General features: G+C 34.0%; 3 protein-coding genes across 3 annotated transcripts; 2 read left to right on the forward strand and 1 right to left on the reverse strand.

Annotated features, from left to right (window-relative positions):
- Positions 1-3,922: 3,922 nt before the first annotated feature.
- LOC109161583 (probable calcium-binding protein CML36) lies at positions 3,923-4,856 on the forward strand. The gene has a single exon (XM_019310047.1). It carries the CDS (start codon positions 4,030-4,032, stop codon positions 4,666-4,668), a length of 639 nt encoding a protein of 212 aa, XP_019165592.1. The 5' UTR covers positions 3,923-4,029; the 3' UTR covers positions 4,669-4,856.
- A 3,943-nt stretch (positions 4,857-8,799) lies between these two features.
- LOC109162108 (L-2-hydroxyglutarate dehydrogenase, mitochondrial) lies at positions 8,800-12,346 on the reverse strand. The gene is made up of 6 exons (XM_019310799.1): positions 11,944-12,346; positions 11,019-11,300; positions 10,376-10,809; positions 10,055-10,214; positions 8,984-9,105; positions 8,800-8,947 (listed from the first exon to the last, which is right to left on the reverse strand). Exons 1-5 carry the CDS (start codon positions 12,244-12,246, stop codon positions 8,989-8,991), a joined length of 1,296 nt encoding a protein of 431 aa, XP_019166344.1. The 5' UTR covers positions 12,247-12,346; the 3' UTR covers positions 8,800-8,947; positions 8,984-8,988.
- Positions 12,347-13,782: 1,436 nt separating this feature from the next.
- On the forward strand, positions 13,783-19,707 carry LOC109162107 (probable methyltransferase PMT7). The gene is made up of 7 exons (XM_019310798.1): positions 13,783-14,188; positions 15,165-15,579; positions 16,560-16,849; positions 17,225-17,608; positions 18,164-18,410; positions 18,500-18,638; positions 19,285-19,707. The coding sequence occupies exons 1-7, from the start codon at positions 13,969-13,971 to the stop codon at positions 19,441-19,443; spliced, it is 1,854 nt and encodes a 617-aa protein (XP_019166343.1). The 5' UTR covers positions 13,783-13,968; the 3' UTR covers positions 19,444-19,707.

Here is a 19,707-nt window from a genome sequence, read left to right on the forward strand (position 1 = left end):
GTTAATACCCAAAATGGTGCTTCGACTATGTCATAATTACCAATTTGGTCCTCAACTACTATTCTTACCCAATTAAGTCCTCAACTATGTAACTTTTACTCAATTAAGTCCTCAACTATACAATTCTTACCCAATTTAGTCCTCAACTATACAATTCTTACCCAATTTAGTCCTATGTATTAATTTGACTGTTTGTTGACTGTCAAAAGTCGGTATTATTTACAAGATTTCTCCTTCCTCTCCATTTAGCAGCGCCAAACCATGCAGCAATACACTCCGATCAGATTTCGATCGTCAAAAAATCGTTGGAAATCAAATTCATGGGCTATCCGATGCATAACCACTACTTCGATACTGACAGGTTTAGAACCCAGCCGGAGCTTATTGCTACATGGTTTGGCGCTGCTAAATGAGGAGGAAGGAGAAAACTTGTAAAATTACAACTTTATTTCCACTTTTGACAGTCAACAAACAGTCAAATTGACAAAGGACTAAATTGGGTAAAAATTGTATAGTTGAGGACTTAATTGGGTAAGAATGATAGTCGAGGACCAAATTGGTAATTACGACATAGTCGAGGGACTATTTTGGGTATTAACTCTAGTTGTAATATGAAGTTAGTCGTAACAGGTAGCACTGAGCTAGCAAAGCAATGTTAGTTATAGATCTGACAAGTCTTTACTCTCCAGCCTCCCATTTTGCAGAAAGCCTGTGTGGCCATTAAAAACTCTTCGTGCAACACCACTCTTTAATCTCTAACCACACAACATAAAAATCAGTACTTTTAAAGTACTATATGTATATGATAAACATAAAATAATATTATAAAATTTTGTATTTTCGTTCTTTTTCTTTTTCTTTTTATTTTTATTTATAGAAGTAATGAAACACATACTTCATTGTTGAGAGTAGCTTAAGAATAATTTATAAACTTTAATAACACATTTGGTTTGTAAAATGAAAAGAGATAGAATCGGAATTGGATTCAACCAACTAAGGGACAAATTAAAAACCAAAAAAAACAAAAAAAAAAAAAAAAAAAAAACAAAAAACAAAACAAAAGAAAAAAGAAAAAAGGAAAGGGAATATAATTTCATGATTTGGGTTGCAAAGAAAAGAATAATGAAATTTTATAATTATTAAATGTCCATTTTAAAAAAATTAATGATTTCTTTTTTTTTTGTTTGCATACGGTATTTGATAACCTCACCATTATAATTAATTTGAACTTAGTATGGGTCACGCCCACAAAGTTTGACTTTTATTTTTAATTGATTATTGTTCTCGGGTTGAGAATACCTGTTGTGCACAACGTACTATTCTTAGCCTCTTAGTCAATAGTGATATTTTGAGAGAGTACGCACAACTCCAATCAAGTTGGTTGAACGGTAGCAGTTACGGCTCACCATGAAGAAATAATCCGCATGAGGAGCTCGATGGATCATCAGTGGTCCTTAAACCTCTAGCATAAATAAAATCTAATTTTAAAAAATAATAATAAAGATTCAATGAAAACAATTAATGTATTTAAATGATCTAATTGTTCTTCCAAATGAGGCTAAAACAAATAAAACAATGGCTATCTTTGATTCTTTGTTGGAGAACAATGGTGGAAGGCTCATAGGATGAGACGAGCAATGATGGTATTTTTGTCTTGAAAATAGTGACAATTCATTGGTCATAACGAATAATTTTTTTTGGAAGGAATGACTTTGGAATGCGAATTCCTTTTTCAAAGCAAAAAGCTATGTGAAATTAACTCTGAATTACTAATTAATTTGGTAGATGAACCTATAACAAATAACAATTTCAATTCCTCAAATTTTCACCAACCAAACCTGTGTTAGAGGCCTAGAGCCAATTAGTATAAAAGGTAGACATAAGATAAAATCATAAAAATGAAGGAAACATGTCAATTTCTATTTTCAACACTCCAGCCAAATTTGATCATTTTGTTACTTGTGTTTACCATGTATTCAAATATATCAAGTTTTAATTTTTTTTTTTTTTTCTGAAAGCTATTGGTTCTATTACATAGATAAAGAATCAATAACGTCTCCACTAAGACTCGAACTCATAATCTTCCAAATAAAAGTCCAACCCGGGTACCATTAGACCACATATGTAGTTTTAATTTAATCATCCATTGCTTTCATTTTTTTTTTTTTGTCTAGTCACAAGTTTCGACTTGTCAACAAAGACCACACACCAAGCTAGACTAATCATGATTATTCAAAACTTTAGAGTTAATTCCATTAGAGGTCTTTGTCTTTGGTGACAATTCTAAATTTAGTCCCAGACTATCGTTTTTGTCATTTAACATCTTAGACTATTAGTTTTTGGATACTTTTAGTCATTCTCATGACTTTTCCTATTTTTATTAAGGGTATTTTTGTCTTTTCATGTTTTCTTTTGTTAATTTTTTAGTTTCAAACTGTTTAATTGGTTTAGGACTTTAGGTAGCCTCTGATTTTTAGTAATCATATTTTTCAATCGATTTTTAATAAAGTCCTAAACTAATTAGACCGGATTGAAACTTGAAAAATAAGAAAAGAAAAATATGAAGTGACAAAGATGCCTTTACTAAAAATAGAAAAAGTCATAAGAAGGAAAGTGCCCAAAAAATAATAGTCTGACATGTTAAAAGGTAAAAACAATAGTCTAGGACTAAATTTGAAATTGTCACAAAAAACAAGAAACATCTGATGGAATTAACTCCAAAACTTTATAACTTTGAATAGAGAGCAAACCTCTTTGTTCACCAAGATTATTGACACATATGACTCGTCTAAAATGAAAAAGTGTGGCAAAACTATAATCCTTATATACAACCTTGGTGATGGAAATGTCCAAGCATCACCTTCGAGAATGGGTCAAAGCAATAGAGAGAATGTTCGATATTCCTTGGATGATCAAAGATTTATTGAGAAATAGGTGAAGCCTCCAATGGGTGCTCAAAGCTCAACATCGATGAAGCGATTTATGAAGTTGGCATAAAAATAGGTTTTAGTTGGGTGCATAGATATGAGAATGATAGTTTTAAAGCAGCCAATCTACAGTTCGTGGAGGGGTTTGTTCTCCCCTGAAAGGGGACGAGTATTTTGCAATTATGAAGTCCAAAGTTGGTTGAAGGAGAAGAATATTGATTTTACCCATGTCAAAACATGTATATGCTCATCAAGTTGTTCAGGGGATGAATTATGCATTTGGAGACTCTTCTTTCAATCTTATTTTGTTAGATATAAAGATATGTTGCATCAGGCCGGGGATGAATTATGCATTTGGAGACTCTTCTTTCAATCTTATTTTGTTAGATATAAAGATATGTTGCATCAGTTTACTAATGTCTTTATCTCTTTCACGAAAGGTCTAATGAATCGAATTACTTATTTGTTAGCTTAAGAGTCCATTTCTGAGTCTGTTAGCATAGAATAATTAGTCTAGATCATAGTTAATGTTATTGTTTCATTTTGTTAAAAAAATTGATGAATTACAAATTTGATGATATATCACTCCATACCAGGCTAGCCAGGTTACCAAAGTCATTTTTTAAAGTAGAAAAAAGATTTGGGACACAAATTAATATTTTCTTCTTCCAAAAGGTTGAATCCGCAACCCTAAGAGCCCCTCACATGATATAAATCATGGTAACTCAATGATTCAGCAGACAGTGCGCACAAGAAATCTGTCTAACTTTGGACATAATTTTCACACTGCCGCCGCCAAAATTCGAACGTTGACTCTTTTTTTTAAATAATGTACATTAAACCATTAAACTAAACTCCAAAAATTAATATTTTGACCTGGGCTTAGGATGCCAAAAGAGGGGGTAAGAAAAATTCTCCTTTTATCTCCAATAGAATTGGAAACCAAACCCCGAGACCAACAATAAATACTCTTTCAAAGCCGTCTCTTTCTCCCCTTACGAAACTTCCCAGAAGCTCACTATGTTTCCCTATTCCCCTAATACTCTCTCCCATTTAACCCTCTCTTCTTCTCCCCAATTCTCATCCCTGCTTCTCCATTACCATGAAGCTCATCAAAACCATCTCTAACCCTAAGAAGCTCTTCAAGTCCAGATTTGCCCGCTTCGTTTCCAGATCCGATGATCCATCGACTCACAGCTCATCAGGATCCGCCTCCGATTCCTCCGACTCTCATAACGGCTCCAAGAAGCCCGGCGACGGCTCCTCCACTCCCACCAGCATCCTCCCTGCGCGTCCCGGCGCCGACGACGTTTACGCCGAGTTGGTCCAGGCGTTCAAGCTGATCGACAGAGACGGCGACGGCAAGATTCAGAAGGAGGAGCTGGAGGCTCTGTTGAGCCTGGTGGGAGCCGAGCCCCCCAGCGAGGAGGAGATCGATACGATGATGAGCGAGGTTGACAGGGACGGCGACGGCTGTATAAGCTTCGAGGAGTTCGCCGCGCTCAGCTCGGCTTTCGCGCCGCCGTCTTGCCACTCCGAGGTGAGGGACACTTTCGACTTCTTCGATACGGATCGCGACGGGAAGATAACGGCGGAGGAGCTGTTCAACGTGTTTCAAACCATCGGGGGCGGTAGGTGCACGTTAGAGGACTGCCGGCGCATGATAAGGGGAGTGGACAAGAACAGGGATGGGTTCGTATGCTTCGAGGACTTCAGCCGTATGATGGAGCAGCAGATATGATTGATTGATACATAACAAACCATCATCATCATGATCAAGCTGTTCTTGATTAGCATAAAATTGGTTTTCTTTTTTTTCGTCATCTTATAAATTCATCATTTACATTTTTTTTTTGGGATTTGATCTTTATTTAAAAATCGGATTTTAGGATAGCGAACAGATGGAATCAATAAATGGTTATGATTTCATCGTGGTTGAGTTGCTTCGTATGTGATGCGTATACATGGATAACAGAATTCATGGATTCCAACATTCTTGGAGATTACGTAACAAGAAACATCTGATAATACTTTGACCGACAAACACAACCCGAGACGCTGCCTTCCAATTTAATAATGTTTTGGTGTGGGCTGGAACTTGCAACCCATTACTCATTTTATAATTAATAAAAGGGATAAGGTAAAAATGCAAATTATATCATCAATAGTTATGTCGTGAAATCGTGTTCACTATGTGCATGATGAACACGGGATAGATCAAATAGATCCATAATTTTTAATTTGTAGATTCATAACATGTATACGGTAGATAACATCTATATTGTAGATTTTGAAATTGTACTGTAGATTCATAATTTTTACAACATAGAAATTATAGATCTATCCCTATGTGTTCACCAGGTTCATGGTGAATACGTTTTCACATCATAATTTGCCTTATATCATGCACTAGGTCCAAACTCCAAATAGCATTTGGATTCGATTAAAATGAAGTACATAATTCATACTCCTAAGATATAAAATTTTATAACATTAAATACACAAAAAATCACAACATAAAACTGCATGCTATATATGTATTTATTTTTTAAATTTTATTTTAGGTACATAATATGTGTTGGCACAAATCTCATTTAGGTACATAATTTGTGTTTATATGCACAAATCTCATTTAGACATACAATTTATGTTCATAAGCACATAATTTCACAACACAAGACATAAAAATTGATAACATAAACACAATTACTAATACAGAATTCATACTTACAGAATTTTATAACATAAACACGCAAAAATTACTAATAATTTTTTGTAGTTTGATGATTTAAATACACTTTTTTTTTCCAAATAGTTCATGGTTTATTTGATATTTATATTTTAATAAAATAAATTAATTTTTTTTAATAATAAGTGACCACAACTTCCAACTAATATCTAATGGATGGCACTAGCATTATTTTGGTATGATAAAGGCCAACAGCTTAGGGTCGGACATTAGGTAACCAGTCCCAAATTCTCAATTACGTACTCCAAAAGACTGATTCACCTTATTTCAATTTTCTAATTTTCTTTGTGTCTAATTTATTTCTCTGGACAATAAAATCTTGCATCTCATCACCAACTTGACCTAACATATATTCATCTTGCACTCCAACACTGTAAACCTCTTACGAGCAGTTTCCAGGAAACTTCAAACTCTTTAATTGTACGTATTGAATGGGGACAAATGACGGGAAAAAAAATCTTGAATTGGATGGAACTTTTTAGCGACGTGAAAGTATGAACATGCTTTGTTTGGGAAACATCAAGTTGAAGACGTGCATGCAACTTCATCGAAACTTCCTACTTAGTTGGCTTCTAATCTTATGTAGTGGTTGGCATGACCGGTTTTTAGATTTTTGTGGCCTCAAAATCTGTAAAACTAATATCCTAATTTTTTCTAATCTATACTATTCTAATGGGATATCAACCAAGGAAAAGCAGGGGAGACTGCTTCTCTCTAATGTAGAAACGGTCACCCATGTTCGTTTTTGCTCATACAAAAAAATTCACTAGTGTTCTGCATTGCTACGTATTCACACGTATTTGAATGAATATTTAGCAAATTTTGAAAGGATTAAAGAAATAGTAACAATTTTATTATCTAAATATATAATAAAAAATTTTATAAGTACATCGCACGTGCACTGCACGGATAATTAGGCAATTATTTGCTCGAATTCAAGCAAGGATAACATCAAAAAACATAATCGATACAACTCATTTCATCAATTGCAATATATAATATTCGTTGTTATAATTTATATTTGTATATTCATCAAAATATTCTTAAAGATTATAACAAATATATTCCATGCAACGCACGGATAAAAATACTAGTAATAATAATAGTAATAAGGTGATAAAATGTTACGGTGCACAAAGAAAAAACCAAAAGACATATTATGGAACAAATTACAATTATAACAACAACAACAACAACAACAACAACAACAATAATAATAATAATAATAATAATAATAATAATAATATACATTACAATTATAACAATAATAATAGTGTGCACAAGTTTTGAATCTTAGACCTCCAAATTAAAATACAATAAACACATATTTCTATCATTTCTTTATGAAGTATTTTAAATTTAATTGAAAATTTAGTTTTTATTTCTAAACTAACTAGGTAAAAATAAAATATCAAGCTTCTAAAATTTAGGACTCCTCTAAAATTTGAAGCCTTGTGCAATAGCCTAACTTGCACAGGTCAAAATACGGCCCTGGTGGTTGAGAGTTGCCATAAAAGTACTAACAAAAAACCTTGCCAACAAATTTTAAACTTTTGTTTGATTTGCTTTGCTTTAATTTGCAGGGCGTATACCGCGAAACGTTTAGGTTAATCCACGTAATATATTCCTTAGACATTTGTCTTTATTCATCGCCAATATTCTTTATGTTTTATTCCCATCTTTTGAATGATAATGTCAACTGTTATTATAAATAAAAAGAGACAAATATTGAGATTTTTACAAATTTATTACTCCTATTTTTTAAAAAACTTATTTATAATAGCTGACTTTGTAAAAAATTTCATAGATTATAAGCAAAATAATAATTACTTCAAATTTAATTCTATAGCCTAAAATCTCAGTCGTAATTCGAAATTTATTCTCAGTAATCCGTTTTTATTCTTTTCTTTATGGAATTTAAATCACTCCTCAAACTTCTTTTCTGTGAACAAAACAAAGTACAATACATGGCAAATTATTCCGTGAGTCCGAGCTCCACCTTACAAGGTGAACCAAAGTTTAAATTTCACAATTTACCTTTTAAAAATTCACGATTTTGTATACTACGAACACACAATATTAACAATATTGCAGTCACACATCTTGTATTGTATTAACAAATTTTCTTATACAATTGTTGTGTTTTTTACTTAGAAACATAATTTATATTCTAAAAGTTCACAATTCAAATATTATACTTTGTTTTGTATTCACAAGTTTCCTTCAAATATTGCAGTCACACACACCATGTATTGCATTCACAAATTTCCTTCTACAAATGTTATGTACTTTAACTTAGAAACACAATTTATATTCTAAAAGTTTAGGGTCCGTTTACTAACAGAAAAATGTTTTCTGTTTTCATTTTCTAATTTTTCAGTTTTCATTCTCTGTTTTCAATTCTCTGTTTTCTGTTTAGAAAACTTGTTTACTTAACATAAAATTGTTCTCTGTTTTCTGTTTTCTAATTTTTTTAGTTTTCACCTAAAATTTAGTTTATTGAGTTCAATCAAAATCTAAAACATTATATAGAGTTTAATTCTTAATTTTGATAATGTAAATAATGTCTAACTTTAAAGTATAAGGAAATAAATTATGTTTAAATAAGTAAGGTAAATAGAAAAGATAGAAGATAGTGATAAGTAAAATAAGATGATAATGAATGTAATCATAGTAATGTGGTTATAGTGACATATAACTAAATAGATGATAGATGATTCTGTTTTCTATTTTGAAAACAGTTTTTAAGTGTGTTTCAGTTTTCCGGAAATTTTCAGAAATTATTTTCAGTTTTGAAAATGAAAACTGTATTAGTAAACATGTTTTCTGTTTTCTATTTTCCAGTTTCCGGAAATTCCCAGAAATTTCCAGTTAGTAAACGGCCCCTTACAATTCCAATACTAAACATACACAATTTATACGTCGTTTAAGACCATAGTCCATCTTGCAAGGTAAACCCTGATCCATGGTATGACAATGCACAATTCATTATGAATAGACTTGGAATGGAATTACTATACTATACCTTACATGCTATAGTTCATAGAAAATGAGAAGTGAATTCCAACTCTTGCCATGTGTCTTAATTTTATTGGAGAAAGATGAAAAGAAAGAAAAAAAAAATAGTGGCTCACATTTTTTTTTGAATGAATCAAAGTATGCCATGTAAGCAGGGAATATAAAATGGAGTAAAAAGTGAGAGTACGTGTAGTATTACTGCTAAGAAACAACCCCCAAATTAAAACCAGTGTTCAGAAGTAAAAACTTCAAGGGCTGCTAAATTATTTGAGTAGAGGTGTATATGAAGTAGAATCATGAGGTTAACAGTTTAGCAGCAACATGCTCTGCAATTGCCATGCTTGAAGTAAGGCCTGGTGATTCTATACCAAATAGGTTCACAAGGCCAGATATGCCATGAATGTTCTCTCCCTACAAAACAAGTAGACAAAATTTTCATACCAAATAGGTTCCATCTAAACATCACCATTTCATTGCCAATGCTACAAGTAGACAAAAGAATGGTCAAATTTTCAATATCATTCAACAAAACACCACTTAACCAAAGTAAGCACAAGTTGCAATCATCACAATCAAAATTTTAATTTTAATTTTGCAACACCCAATTTATGACTTACTAGAATCCCCCTCACAAACAAAGTCATTCTCTCTCTCTCTCTCGTTTTGGTTCCCTTTCTTTCTTTATTTTATTTCTTTTTACGGAGTAATAAATAAATTTGGGTTAAGGATCGTCAAGTCATCATGCCATTCGCGCACTGCATGCTGTCATGAAATGTAGACTAAATATACAGCTCTTGCAAAATACAAATCATGCTAACAACAAAGACATTGTTCTATTTGCAATAGCAATACTCCAGTTTATGTGCTGTTTATCCAAACATTGCCTATAATTACTGGGTTTGCAAAACATGAAGCAGTAACTAAGTAAATAAATAGCTCTTGAAGTGTGGCAGTTTCATGCTGTGGCCAAGATTTTGTAGTACAGCCATGTAGGTGCAACAATGGATGCATACAACCAAATAAGAGATTAATCCCCCCCTAGCCAAGTTGGTCGGGCTGTTGGCTTGGTAACCACAAAGTTCCAAGTTTGACTTGTAGTGGGAGCGGCCTATTGGCCTTCTTGGTTTGAGTCAGTCAGTTATGGACGACCTAGGCTGGTTTACCTCCTTGTAGTCCTTTGCCGGCTAGGGTCACAAGGCGGGGTTTACTCCGTGCATACCCCGGGGTAGTGGCTATGGGTTTCCCTTGTCACCCCCCCCCCCCAAAAAAAAAAAAAAAAAAAGAGATTAATCCTAGCTAGGCAATGGCAAATTAGGTATACTGAGCAGTTCAGCCCACTAAAGAATAAGATATCTCATACCTGCACTACAAAATCGGTAAACCCTACTTCTGGCCCAGAAAGTTTGGGTCGAATTCCAGCATAACCAGGCTCAAGAGATCCATCCTTCAGGCCAGGATAATATTTCCTTATTGCTGGGTAAAATAGCTTTGCACGGTCTTCACATACAGAATAATCAAACCTAAAAATGCACTTCATGAATCTAACTCTTCCATTTAAATACAACAGACTACTCAAAAAGGGTAATGATCTATAGGTAATGTAATAATAAGTATTTCAGAACATGGATACAATACAAGTGGGTACCTTATAAAGTATTTCAAGTAATTGAAGAAAACTTACATATTTAGGAAGTTTGAAACATCATCAATGCCTTCTATCCATTCAACATCAGGGCCAAACTTGACTCGACCATTTAAATCCAGAGTTACATGCACACCAAGACCACCAACTTCAGGTATGGGATAAATCAAATGTGTGAAAGGAGTCCTGGCGTTTGAGAGAGTAAAATAGCAACCACGGGCATAATAGGCATCGGGAATCACTCCACTATTAAGGCCACTGAATTGCTTTGCCACAGCTGTTGCACTCAGGCCTGCAGAGTTCACTACCAATCTGGGAATAAGTATAAGATCTGGGTAGAGTGGAGAATTTATTTGCCGGTTTGTAAGAGTGCTGCTTTCAGAAACGTGAATATGAATTTGATTTCCATCAAGATGGCCACCAATAACAGCAGTATTGTAAGTGAAAGTTGTACCATGACTTTCAGCTTCCCCCTAGACCCATTTGGTGTGACATCCCTGTCAATATACATATATAACTCTAAAATGGTAAACGAAATAACAGAAGTATAGCTCCTTTAGATACACGTAACACGCCTGAAGTTAAGTACTGAGTTTGAGAGTGATACAGTTTAATTTCCATTAAGATCAGAGTGTTATCAATTCTAGTTGGAATGGAAGCTTGAGGTAGTAAAAGACCATACCACTAGTGACAGCATTAGGGAATGGGTATCAACTATTCCTGATGTAGGTGACCATAAAGCTTTAATACACTGCAGTTCTGGTTCTAATCTTCTAGCCTCATAAGCCTCAATCATTCTGAGACCATCAACCCCATTCTCAATTCCTCTAGTCATCAGAGCACTCAACTTTGGGATCTCAGAAGATCCAGTAGCAACAATAAGCTTCCCAATCTCCCTATGAGGAACTTCATGATCCTTGCAGTACTTGTACAGCAGCTCTTTCCCTCTGACACAAAATCTTGCCTGCTAGGTGATTTGGAATGGAAAAGTTACAATTCAATTCTTCATTTAACAAAAATATACAGTTCATAGCACCTGGAACATATAATCCCATACATATTATTACCATTTACCAACACCTGCAAACATAAACAGAATACAAATCCAGAAAAGAAAATGACACACTTTGGCTGCTTTAACATAAAAAGACTTGGACCAACTTCATGAATTCCCTAAAATTTCCAAACAATCTTTATTCCCATCATCATTCCTAGAATTTCCATTCTTCCTAGGCAAGAACAACTCAAATTAAAAGATGGAAAAAGAAAAATAAAATTGGTGTGTAACACATCAACCTTTAACATTTTATTTCCCATCAGCTGCTAACTTTACCATCAATCACTGTTTTAAAAAATTTAAATTTCCGACTTCCACAAATTCCTTTCTAGGTTCAACATCCACCATGACCTCTAAGTGAAAAGAAAGGGAAAAACTTTGCATACATCTCTTAGCCTTTGAATAGCAATTATTCCATATGCTTTTACATCTTGAATTTCAACTGTTCATGGTCTTACATTCTTGCAGATAGTATCATAGATTCATAGCAAGTATAGAGTAAAACTTGACAAAGAAAAAATGGAAGTAGCAGAAACAAGATAAAGTGGACCTTGAGAGAATTTGGAGGGTAGTAGATGCCAGCATGGATGACCTCACTGTTGCGGGAGCTAGTGCCGGTACCGAAAGTGGGCGCAGAGTCGATTACCAGGACATCTCTGCCATGCTTCACGGCCAGTTCTCGCGCCACCGCTATGCCCACTATGCCTGCCCCTACTACCACAACGTCCACCCTTTCTCTGGGCACTGATTTGTATCGTTCGCCGGACGACAGTGATGTCATGGTTCTCCTATAATTCCTAGTCTCGATTAGAAGCCGGAAGATCTTATCGGCGATTGAATTCACGTGCTTCATTTTCCCCCTTCCGGCGACGGGCAATCCTGCAGAGCGATTGCCGATGTGGAATTATAGCGGAAGCGGCAGTCAGTTGATCGCAAACTTTGGGGACCTTTGATTCATAAAGATGTTATTTTTGTGATTTTGTCCTTTTCTTTTTAATAATCGGTTTAAGTTTTAACTATTTATGTCTTCTTTTTTAATATGCCCTATGCTTAAAAATCTATACTCAATATTAGTATTTTATATGGAGAGTATTAAAATTTTAGATTTATTTAGTTTTTAGATATTTATATTAGTTATATTATTGTATAATAATAACGATAATAATGTAAATTATTTTTATAAATTTGATATTTATATTTTATGAAATAATTTATATACTATTTCAATATATAATGTCTATATATTAGTACGTTGAAGAAGATAATAAAATATATGGTGAATGTATGTGTATACCAACAATCGTTGGAAAATATAACAGAAGTTATAGTGATAAATGTATTTTTGACCAAAATATTATATAATACAACCCTTATAGCATAATGTATATAAAAAAAATAACAGAAAAAACAAATATAAATGAATGGTATAAGTTTCATTTACACTTGACACTACAACCACTATGTTACATGTTCATAACATATTGTATTTATCTTTAGAAAATTCAAAGCTTGATGTTTATAAACACATTTGGAGTAAATTTTTCAAAAAATGCAATGGCACACAATTAATCAGCAAATTATATCGTGCATCGCGGTGCATAATCGATTATGCACCGCATATCAAAACGACGTCATTTTGTTTAATGAAAAGAAACGTCATCCGTTTCCCACTCTTTCGCACCCTTTCGCAAAAAGTAACTTTGTTATTCAATTTCATTTTGTATACACTGCAGTTTCAGTTCAATATAACTACAGTTTCATTTCGATATAACTATAGCTTCATTCGATATTTATAGACTCAAATATGTGAAAATGTTATTTAATTTTATTTTATATACACTATAGTTTTATTAAAACAAAATTACATGATCATTTTGATATAATTACAGCTTCATTGTACAATATCAGTGTTGCAAAAATCACGCCTAGGCGCTCTAGGCGGTCCCCAAGCGCCTAGAGGGCGCCTAAACGATTTTTTCAACATTATACAATATACACTCAAATATGTGAAATGTTATTCAATTTCATTTTATATACACTACAGTTTCATTTCACCACAACTACAATATTATTTTGATATAACAGCAGTTTTATCTGATAATATAAAAATAATACGTGAGACAGTGTCAGTTTTGATATACTGTAGTATCAGTTAATTCATACAAAAAAATTCACACTCTGTTAACACTAACGGCACGCCGTTTATTTACTTAAAGAAACAACGCCGTTTTAACATGCACCGCGCTCCACGATATAACGGACCCAATTACTCCTGATAGTTGAAATGTTGTCGATCATACCAGAACGATTGAAAGCCTTCTTTTGGTAAGATGTAGCTGGGTTTTATATAATCGGCCCAATTAACTTAAGCCCAATTCTTCATTGAATAAAAATTAAAAACGGAAAAAACGAATTTCAGACTGCCTCAAAAATCATAATCTGAGCTGCACCGATTTGGATCTCTCGATCTATCTCACTATAAGCAAGATATGCTTAGCTTCTGCAACTCAGAGCTTTCTGTACAATGAGTTAATACTTCAACTTTGAGTATTCATATATATTGGTGTAGAGAGAAATGGGGGGAGGAGGGTCATTGATAAACATGAGGGCATTCGATTGGAAGGCGGGGCAGACGATAATGGTGTCTCTTTTGGTAATGATTGGATCTTTCTACACCGGCACTCTCTTCAGCACCACCGATTCTTCTTCTCCCCTCTATACGCTTCAGCAACAGCCGCAACAAGAACAGCAAATTGCAGTCTCTTCCAATCCCAACTCATCACAAACCCCCTCTGGTTAGTTCACTGTCAAAGATTTCATATTCCTTCTTTTTGAGTTATTTTGGGGGAGTGAATTCTTGGAAAATGATAGTTCAATAAGGGATTTCTAGCTTAAAGCAAGTGTAGAAAAGAACTGTACTTAAAGATGGAAATTTTGGTTCTTGATATGTGGATGATTCTATTCATTACTATGCTATTTGGAAGCATTTCCCGGTTTGCAAGTAGCTTTCAATGTGTTAGTGCACATTCAATTTGTTAAAAAGGGAATCTTTTAGTTACTCCAACTAACACTTAAGTACTTCCCAATGGACTATTTGCAATATATCTGCAAGTTTGAGAAATTAGGCTATAGTTATGAAGTAAGTCAGATGTTATACCTTGAAGAGGGACAAAAGAGATCTGCCCATGCCAATTTGTTTTGAGATTCTGCAGATAGAATCAGGAACTCTTTGAGGTTTAAGCTTCTCTACCCAACCTATGAAAAGATGTGCGTACTGGATAATATGTTTCTGTAGGTAGTTTTTTAATATACAGAAGGTAATTGGCTTCAGATCTTGCACAAGCAACTGATTTGATGTTTGGATCAAATCACCTTGCTTTAGGGGAAGTGTTTATCACTTGATTGCAATTGTGCTCTATAGTACTCAAACTTTAGGCATTGAAGGATACAATACAGCTCTGAGCTCCTATATAAAACTAAAATTCTTCTGTATGATTGTAAAATATCCAAGTTTGACTTTGTTATATTTTGTAATGATGTGGGTAAGAGCCTATTGGTTTTTATACATCAATAAAATGTGAAGGCTTTTAAATACAATGGTACACCTTATCTTTGTTAGGATTCTGATGGAATCTGAGTTTGGTTTGTACATCAAGCTCACATGTCGCTTTGCTCCTTTTACTGCTTAATATTTGTCCTTTGGTAAAGAGCATTTTATACTGGTTTGGATGGTTGCACATTATGATTCCTATTCTTTGCACTTACATGCAGGTAGTCCAACATTTACAAACAAAGTTGCTCTTACTTATCGAATGGTACCACTAACTATCCCAAAAACTGGAATGAATGTTTGCCCTCTGAATTTCAATGAGTATATTCCTTGTAATGATGTATCTTATGTTAAAGAGTTACTGCCAAAATTAAATCTTTCAAGGAGGGAAGAGCTTGAGAGGCATTGTCCTCCAGTAAAGAGGCGCTTGTTTTGTTTGGTGCCACCTCCAGTTGATTATAAGATACCAATAAGGTGGCCTATTAGCAGGGATTATGTATGGCGAAGCAATGTCAACCATTCACATCTTGCTGAAGTCAAAGGAGGACAAAATTGGGTACATGAGAAGGATAAACTCTGGTGGTTTCCAGGTGGCGGAACTCATTTCAAGAATGGAGCTTCTGAGTACATTCAGAGGTACATGACACCATGGCCAGCCCTAGCAATGTGCGGCCAGGGCCCCAAAATTTTGGGGGCCTATTTTTTAAAAAAGAAAATTAATACACACACACACACATTGTTAAAAGATTTGTTGTAGCTTCTTGAGCATATTAGCATATATGGAACAATGAGGATTTCATTTTAAAAATTATATATGTGTGTGTTTGTGTATTACATATTTACATTTGATTGGTTCAGTAATTGGCTATTGAAAATTCCAATACTCTATACTTACAGCAGAAAAATTGAAAAACACCAAGAGTCTAAGACCTATATATCACTTGTGTTTTCTATTCTTTTATGTCTAATGTGATCATGCTAGAAACTATCGTTTACAGCGAATTTTTAATTGATATTTGTATATAAGTTGATCAATATTTATTTTTTACTATACATTCAAGAATATCCATAATTTTGATATACAATTTGATTTTTAAAATTCTAAATACATGTTTTTTGCATCTAAAGTTTTAAATTAAATTTTTTTGCATAAGATGTTTTGCTTATAATGTATAATTTTGTATAAATGCTATTAAAGTGCTTAGTATTTATTGGTTTTTCATATGAAAATTTTTAAAATAACTAATTGTCATAACTTTTGGGCAGCTGAAGTGTAATCGAACAATATAATTTGCTCAATTTAAGGTCCATTTATCTGTTATTTTTTATACCTTATAATAAATATTATATTTTCTTTTATGTTTACAATTATATAAAGAATAGCCCAAATTTGATTATTGCACAAGACCCCTATTTTATTAGGACTGGCCCTACATGACACCCCGTTCAAAACCACTATGGCTTCACCAATTAGAATTTTGTTTCTCAGAATGAATGTAGTACGGGGGTGCTGATTCAGGCTGGACACTTCACAAGGAATTTTTATAACGCACCTACTAAAGCAAATATAAAGAGAAAATGCTCAAATTCATTTTTCTACTTTCTTTGATGCACAGATTAGGGAATATGACTACCAATGAGAAAGGTGACTTGCCTTCAGCGGGAGTATTTCAAGTACTTGATGTTGGTTGTGGTGTTGCTAGTTTCTCGGCGTATCTTCTTCCTTTGGACATAGAAACTATGTCCTTTGCTCCAAAAGATGGTCATGAAAATCAAATTCAGTTTGCTTTAGAACGAGGGATTGGTGCAGTGATTGCTGCTTTAGCCACTAAACAACTTCCATATCCAAGTAACTCCTTTGAAATGGTCCATTGTTCTAGATGTCGTGTTGATTGGCATGAAAATGGTGAGTTTTAAGTGGCCACCTATGGCTCAAAAGTTTCTAATTTAAGTGCCTCCAAAGTGTTCTTGCTATCACACATAATATTTTGTTTCAAAGAATTAAATTTAGGAATCTTGGGTTGAAATTAAAATGATTTAAGTTAGAAGAGAACTAAATCCTTGAAGAAGTCTTGTGGAGTTATCCTATTTTTTTTCTCCTGTATTATTAGTATTATGATTACTACTACTACTACTATGATGAAAGATTTCAATATGTTGATTTTGAGTTTCGGACTAATGTACTGTGTTTGCTTAAGCACTACCTACATGAAAGATTGCATGCTAGTGTAGCAATGCTTGGAAGAACACTTCTTATCATTTCTTTTTGTGGTTATTGCAGATGGTATTCTACTCAAGGAAGTGAATCGCCTTTTAAGATCAAATGGATACTTTGTCTATTCAGCTCCACCTGCATATAGAAAGGATAAGGATTTTCCAGATATATGGAATAAGCTAGTGACACTTACTTCTGCAATGTGTTGGAAACTAATTGCTCGACAAGTTCAAACGGCAATATGGGTCAAACAAGAAAATAATTCATGCCTTCAGCATAGTGCAGAGCAGCATTTAGTGAACTTATGCGATGCTGCAGATGATTCTAAACCCTCATGGAAAACACCTCTGAGGAACTGTGTTACACTAAGTAACACAAAATCTAACTCTAAAAAGCTCCCTCCTCGGCCACAGCGCCTTTCAGAGTATTCACAAAGTCTTGTGCGAATAGGTTTGTTTAACCCTCTTTTGTTTTATCTACATTTATATCTGAAAGACTGAAACTATGGCTAATACTCGTCTAAAAATATTTTTGTTTAGAATTATCAAATGATAGCTGAGTTTTTACTTTCTATGCTGTACAAAATTGTTTTGCAAAATATATTCATTGTTGACATAAAAATATTTCTTTGCATCAAGTATGTACACGATTCATATGGCTAATGATTAAAGGTAAAGTAATTCTTGTTGAGTAGACTCGTTTTAGTCTTCAAAGCTTTGCTGTTGTTTCATATGCCTATAGTTTCTTGAACTCCAGAAATACTGAATTACAGAATAATGATGTGTAACTTAGAACATTAACCTACTAAAGTTCATGCATTAATCATCAAATTGATTTTTGGAGAGTTGCTTATAATACTGTTAATGGCCAAGTAGGGTATGGCATTAATCTCTAAGGTACTGAATTACTAGAGTTTTCTACATTACTATAATAATAGATCCATCGTAAGGATTTATATTTTATGATGAATCATAACCAAGTCTTAACATGCTACATCTGGTACAGGTGTTGATCGTGAGAAATTCTTGTCAGACACAATCTATTGGCAAGACCAAGTTCGCCATTATTGGAGGTTGATGGGTGTTGAAGAGAATCAAATACGTAATGTCATGGACATGAATGCTTTCCTCGGTGGATTTGCAGTTGCTTTGAACACATGGCCAATCTGGGTAATGAATGTAGTTCCTGTAACCATGAACAATACCCTGTCTGCCATTTATGACCGTGGTCTAGTAGGCACTTTTCATGACTGGTATGCTGGTATCATATTTTTGGACAACTTAATTTTCACAGTAATCAATAGTAAGTATCGTAATAACAAATTTTGTTTGGAATTTCTAGGTGTGAGCCATTTTCAACATATCCACGCTCATACGATCTGTTGCATGCCAACCATATTTTTTCTCACTATAGAAATTACGGACAAGGTTGTTTGCTTGAAGATATCATGCTGGAGATGGATCGTATGCTAAGACCTCAGGTAATTCCTAACTTTTCAGTTTTCAATACTCCTGGTTCAATCTGGATATAATTAGGATTATATCCGCATTAAATTTTCCAAAAACTATGCAAAAGAGTGAAGCTTGTCACTAACTGGAAAATAGATTATATAAACAATTGCATAACTTTCTGAACCACATATTTCATGTGATGGAGAGTAGGGAGTTGAATATAGGTGGTCTACCAAACACTAATAAAATTTGTTTTATTCTATATTTATAGCAAATGTAAACTTGTTAGTGCCGAATAAGCAATTGTCAATCCGTGAGTTTCTAGCATTACGTGATTCTTTGGAGGTGGGGGAGGGGGGAGAAATTATTTTCTTATAGAGAGGTACCCATCCATCAAAATTATTGCATATATATTATTCAAAGTGTCGGGGAAGCCAGCGAAGTGTTCCATATTTTCTGTCCTAGTCTGGTGTCTTATGAAAGGTATGCTGCCTTCCCTTTTCTGGAAGGAAAATGGATGGACAGGATTGACCGAAGACACCATATTGTTATTAACTGAATTGAACTATGTTGAGCCTAGCTTAGTAAGAACTTCAACTTCTGAGTTGATGCACCTCTTTACAGAAACTCCATGTTTAGCTGCAAGTAATCTTAGCACCATCTGCTAATGTGCAGGGATTTATTATTATCCGAGATGAAGAAGCTGTTGTATCTAGGATAAAAGATCTAGCTCCAAAGTTCCTTTGGGACGCCAAATTGCATTTTCTTGAAGACGATAGAAGGAAAATGGAACAGGTTCTGCTTTGCAGAAAAAAGTTCTGGGCAATCACCTAATGCAAAAATGGCTCGACTATCAACTAGTTTTTCGCTTCTGAGAATGTCACATTCTGTATTTCTCTTACAGGTGCTAGTTTTGATTCATGTTGTGTTCTTAGTTTTTCATTCCTTGGTTGTCAGTTGTAAATGATATAAAGACACAAATCTTGTTTTTGTGAGCAGGATGTAGATCTAGAGTTCTTTTGTGCAACTTTAATTCTGAAACCATAAATAGTTGTTACAACCATTTGATGACAAGGAAGAATATTGATTTCCTTGTCC

The sequence above is a fragment of the Ipomoea nil genome, unplaced genomic scaffold (assembly GCF_001879475.1).
Source record: "Ipomoea nil cultivar Tokyo-kokei standard unplaced genomic scaffold, Asagao_1.1 scaffold2926, whole genome shotgun sequence".
Taxonomy (NCBI): Eukaryota; Viridiplantae; Streptophyta; class Magnoliopsida; order Solanales; family Convolvulaceae; genus Ipomoea; species Ipomoea nil.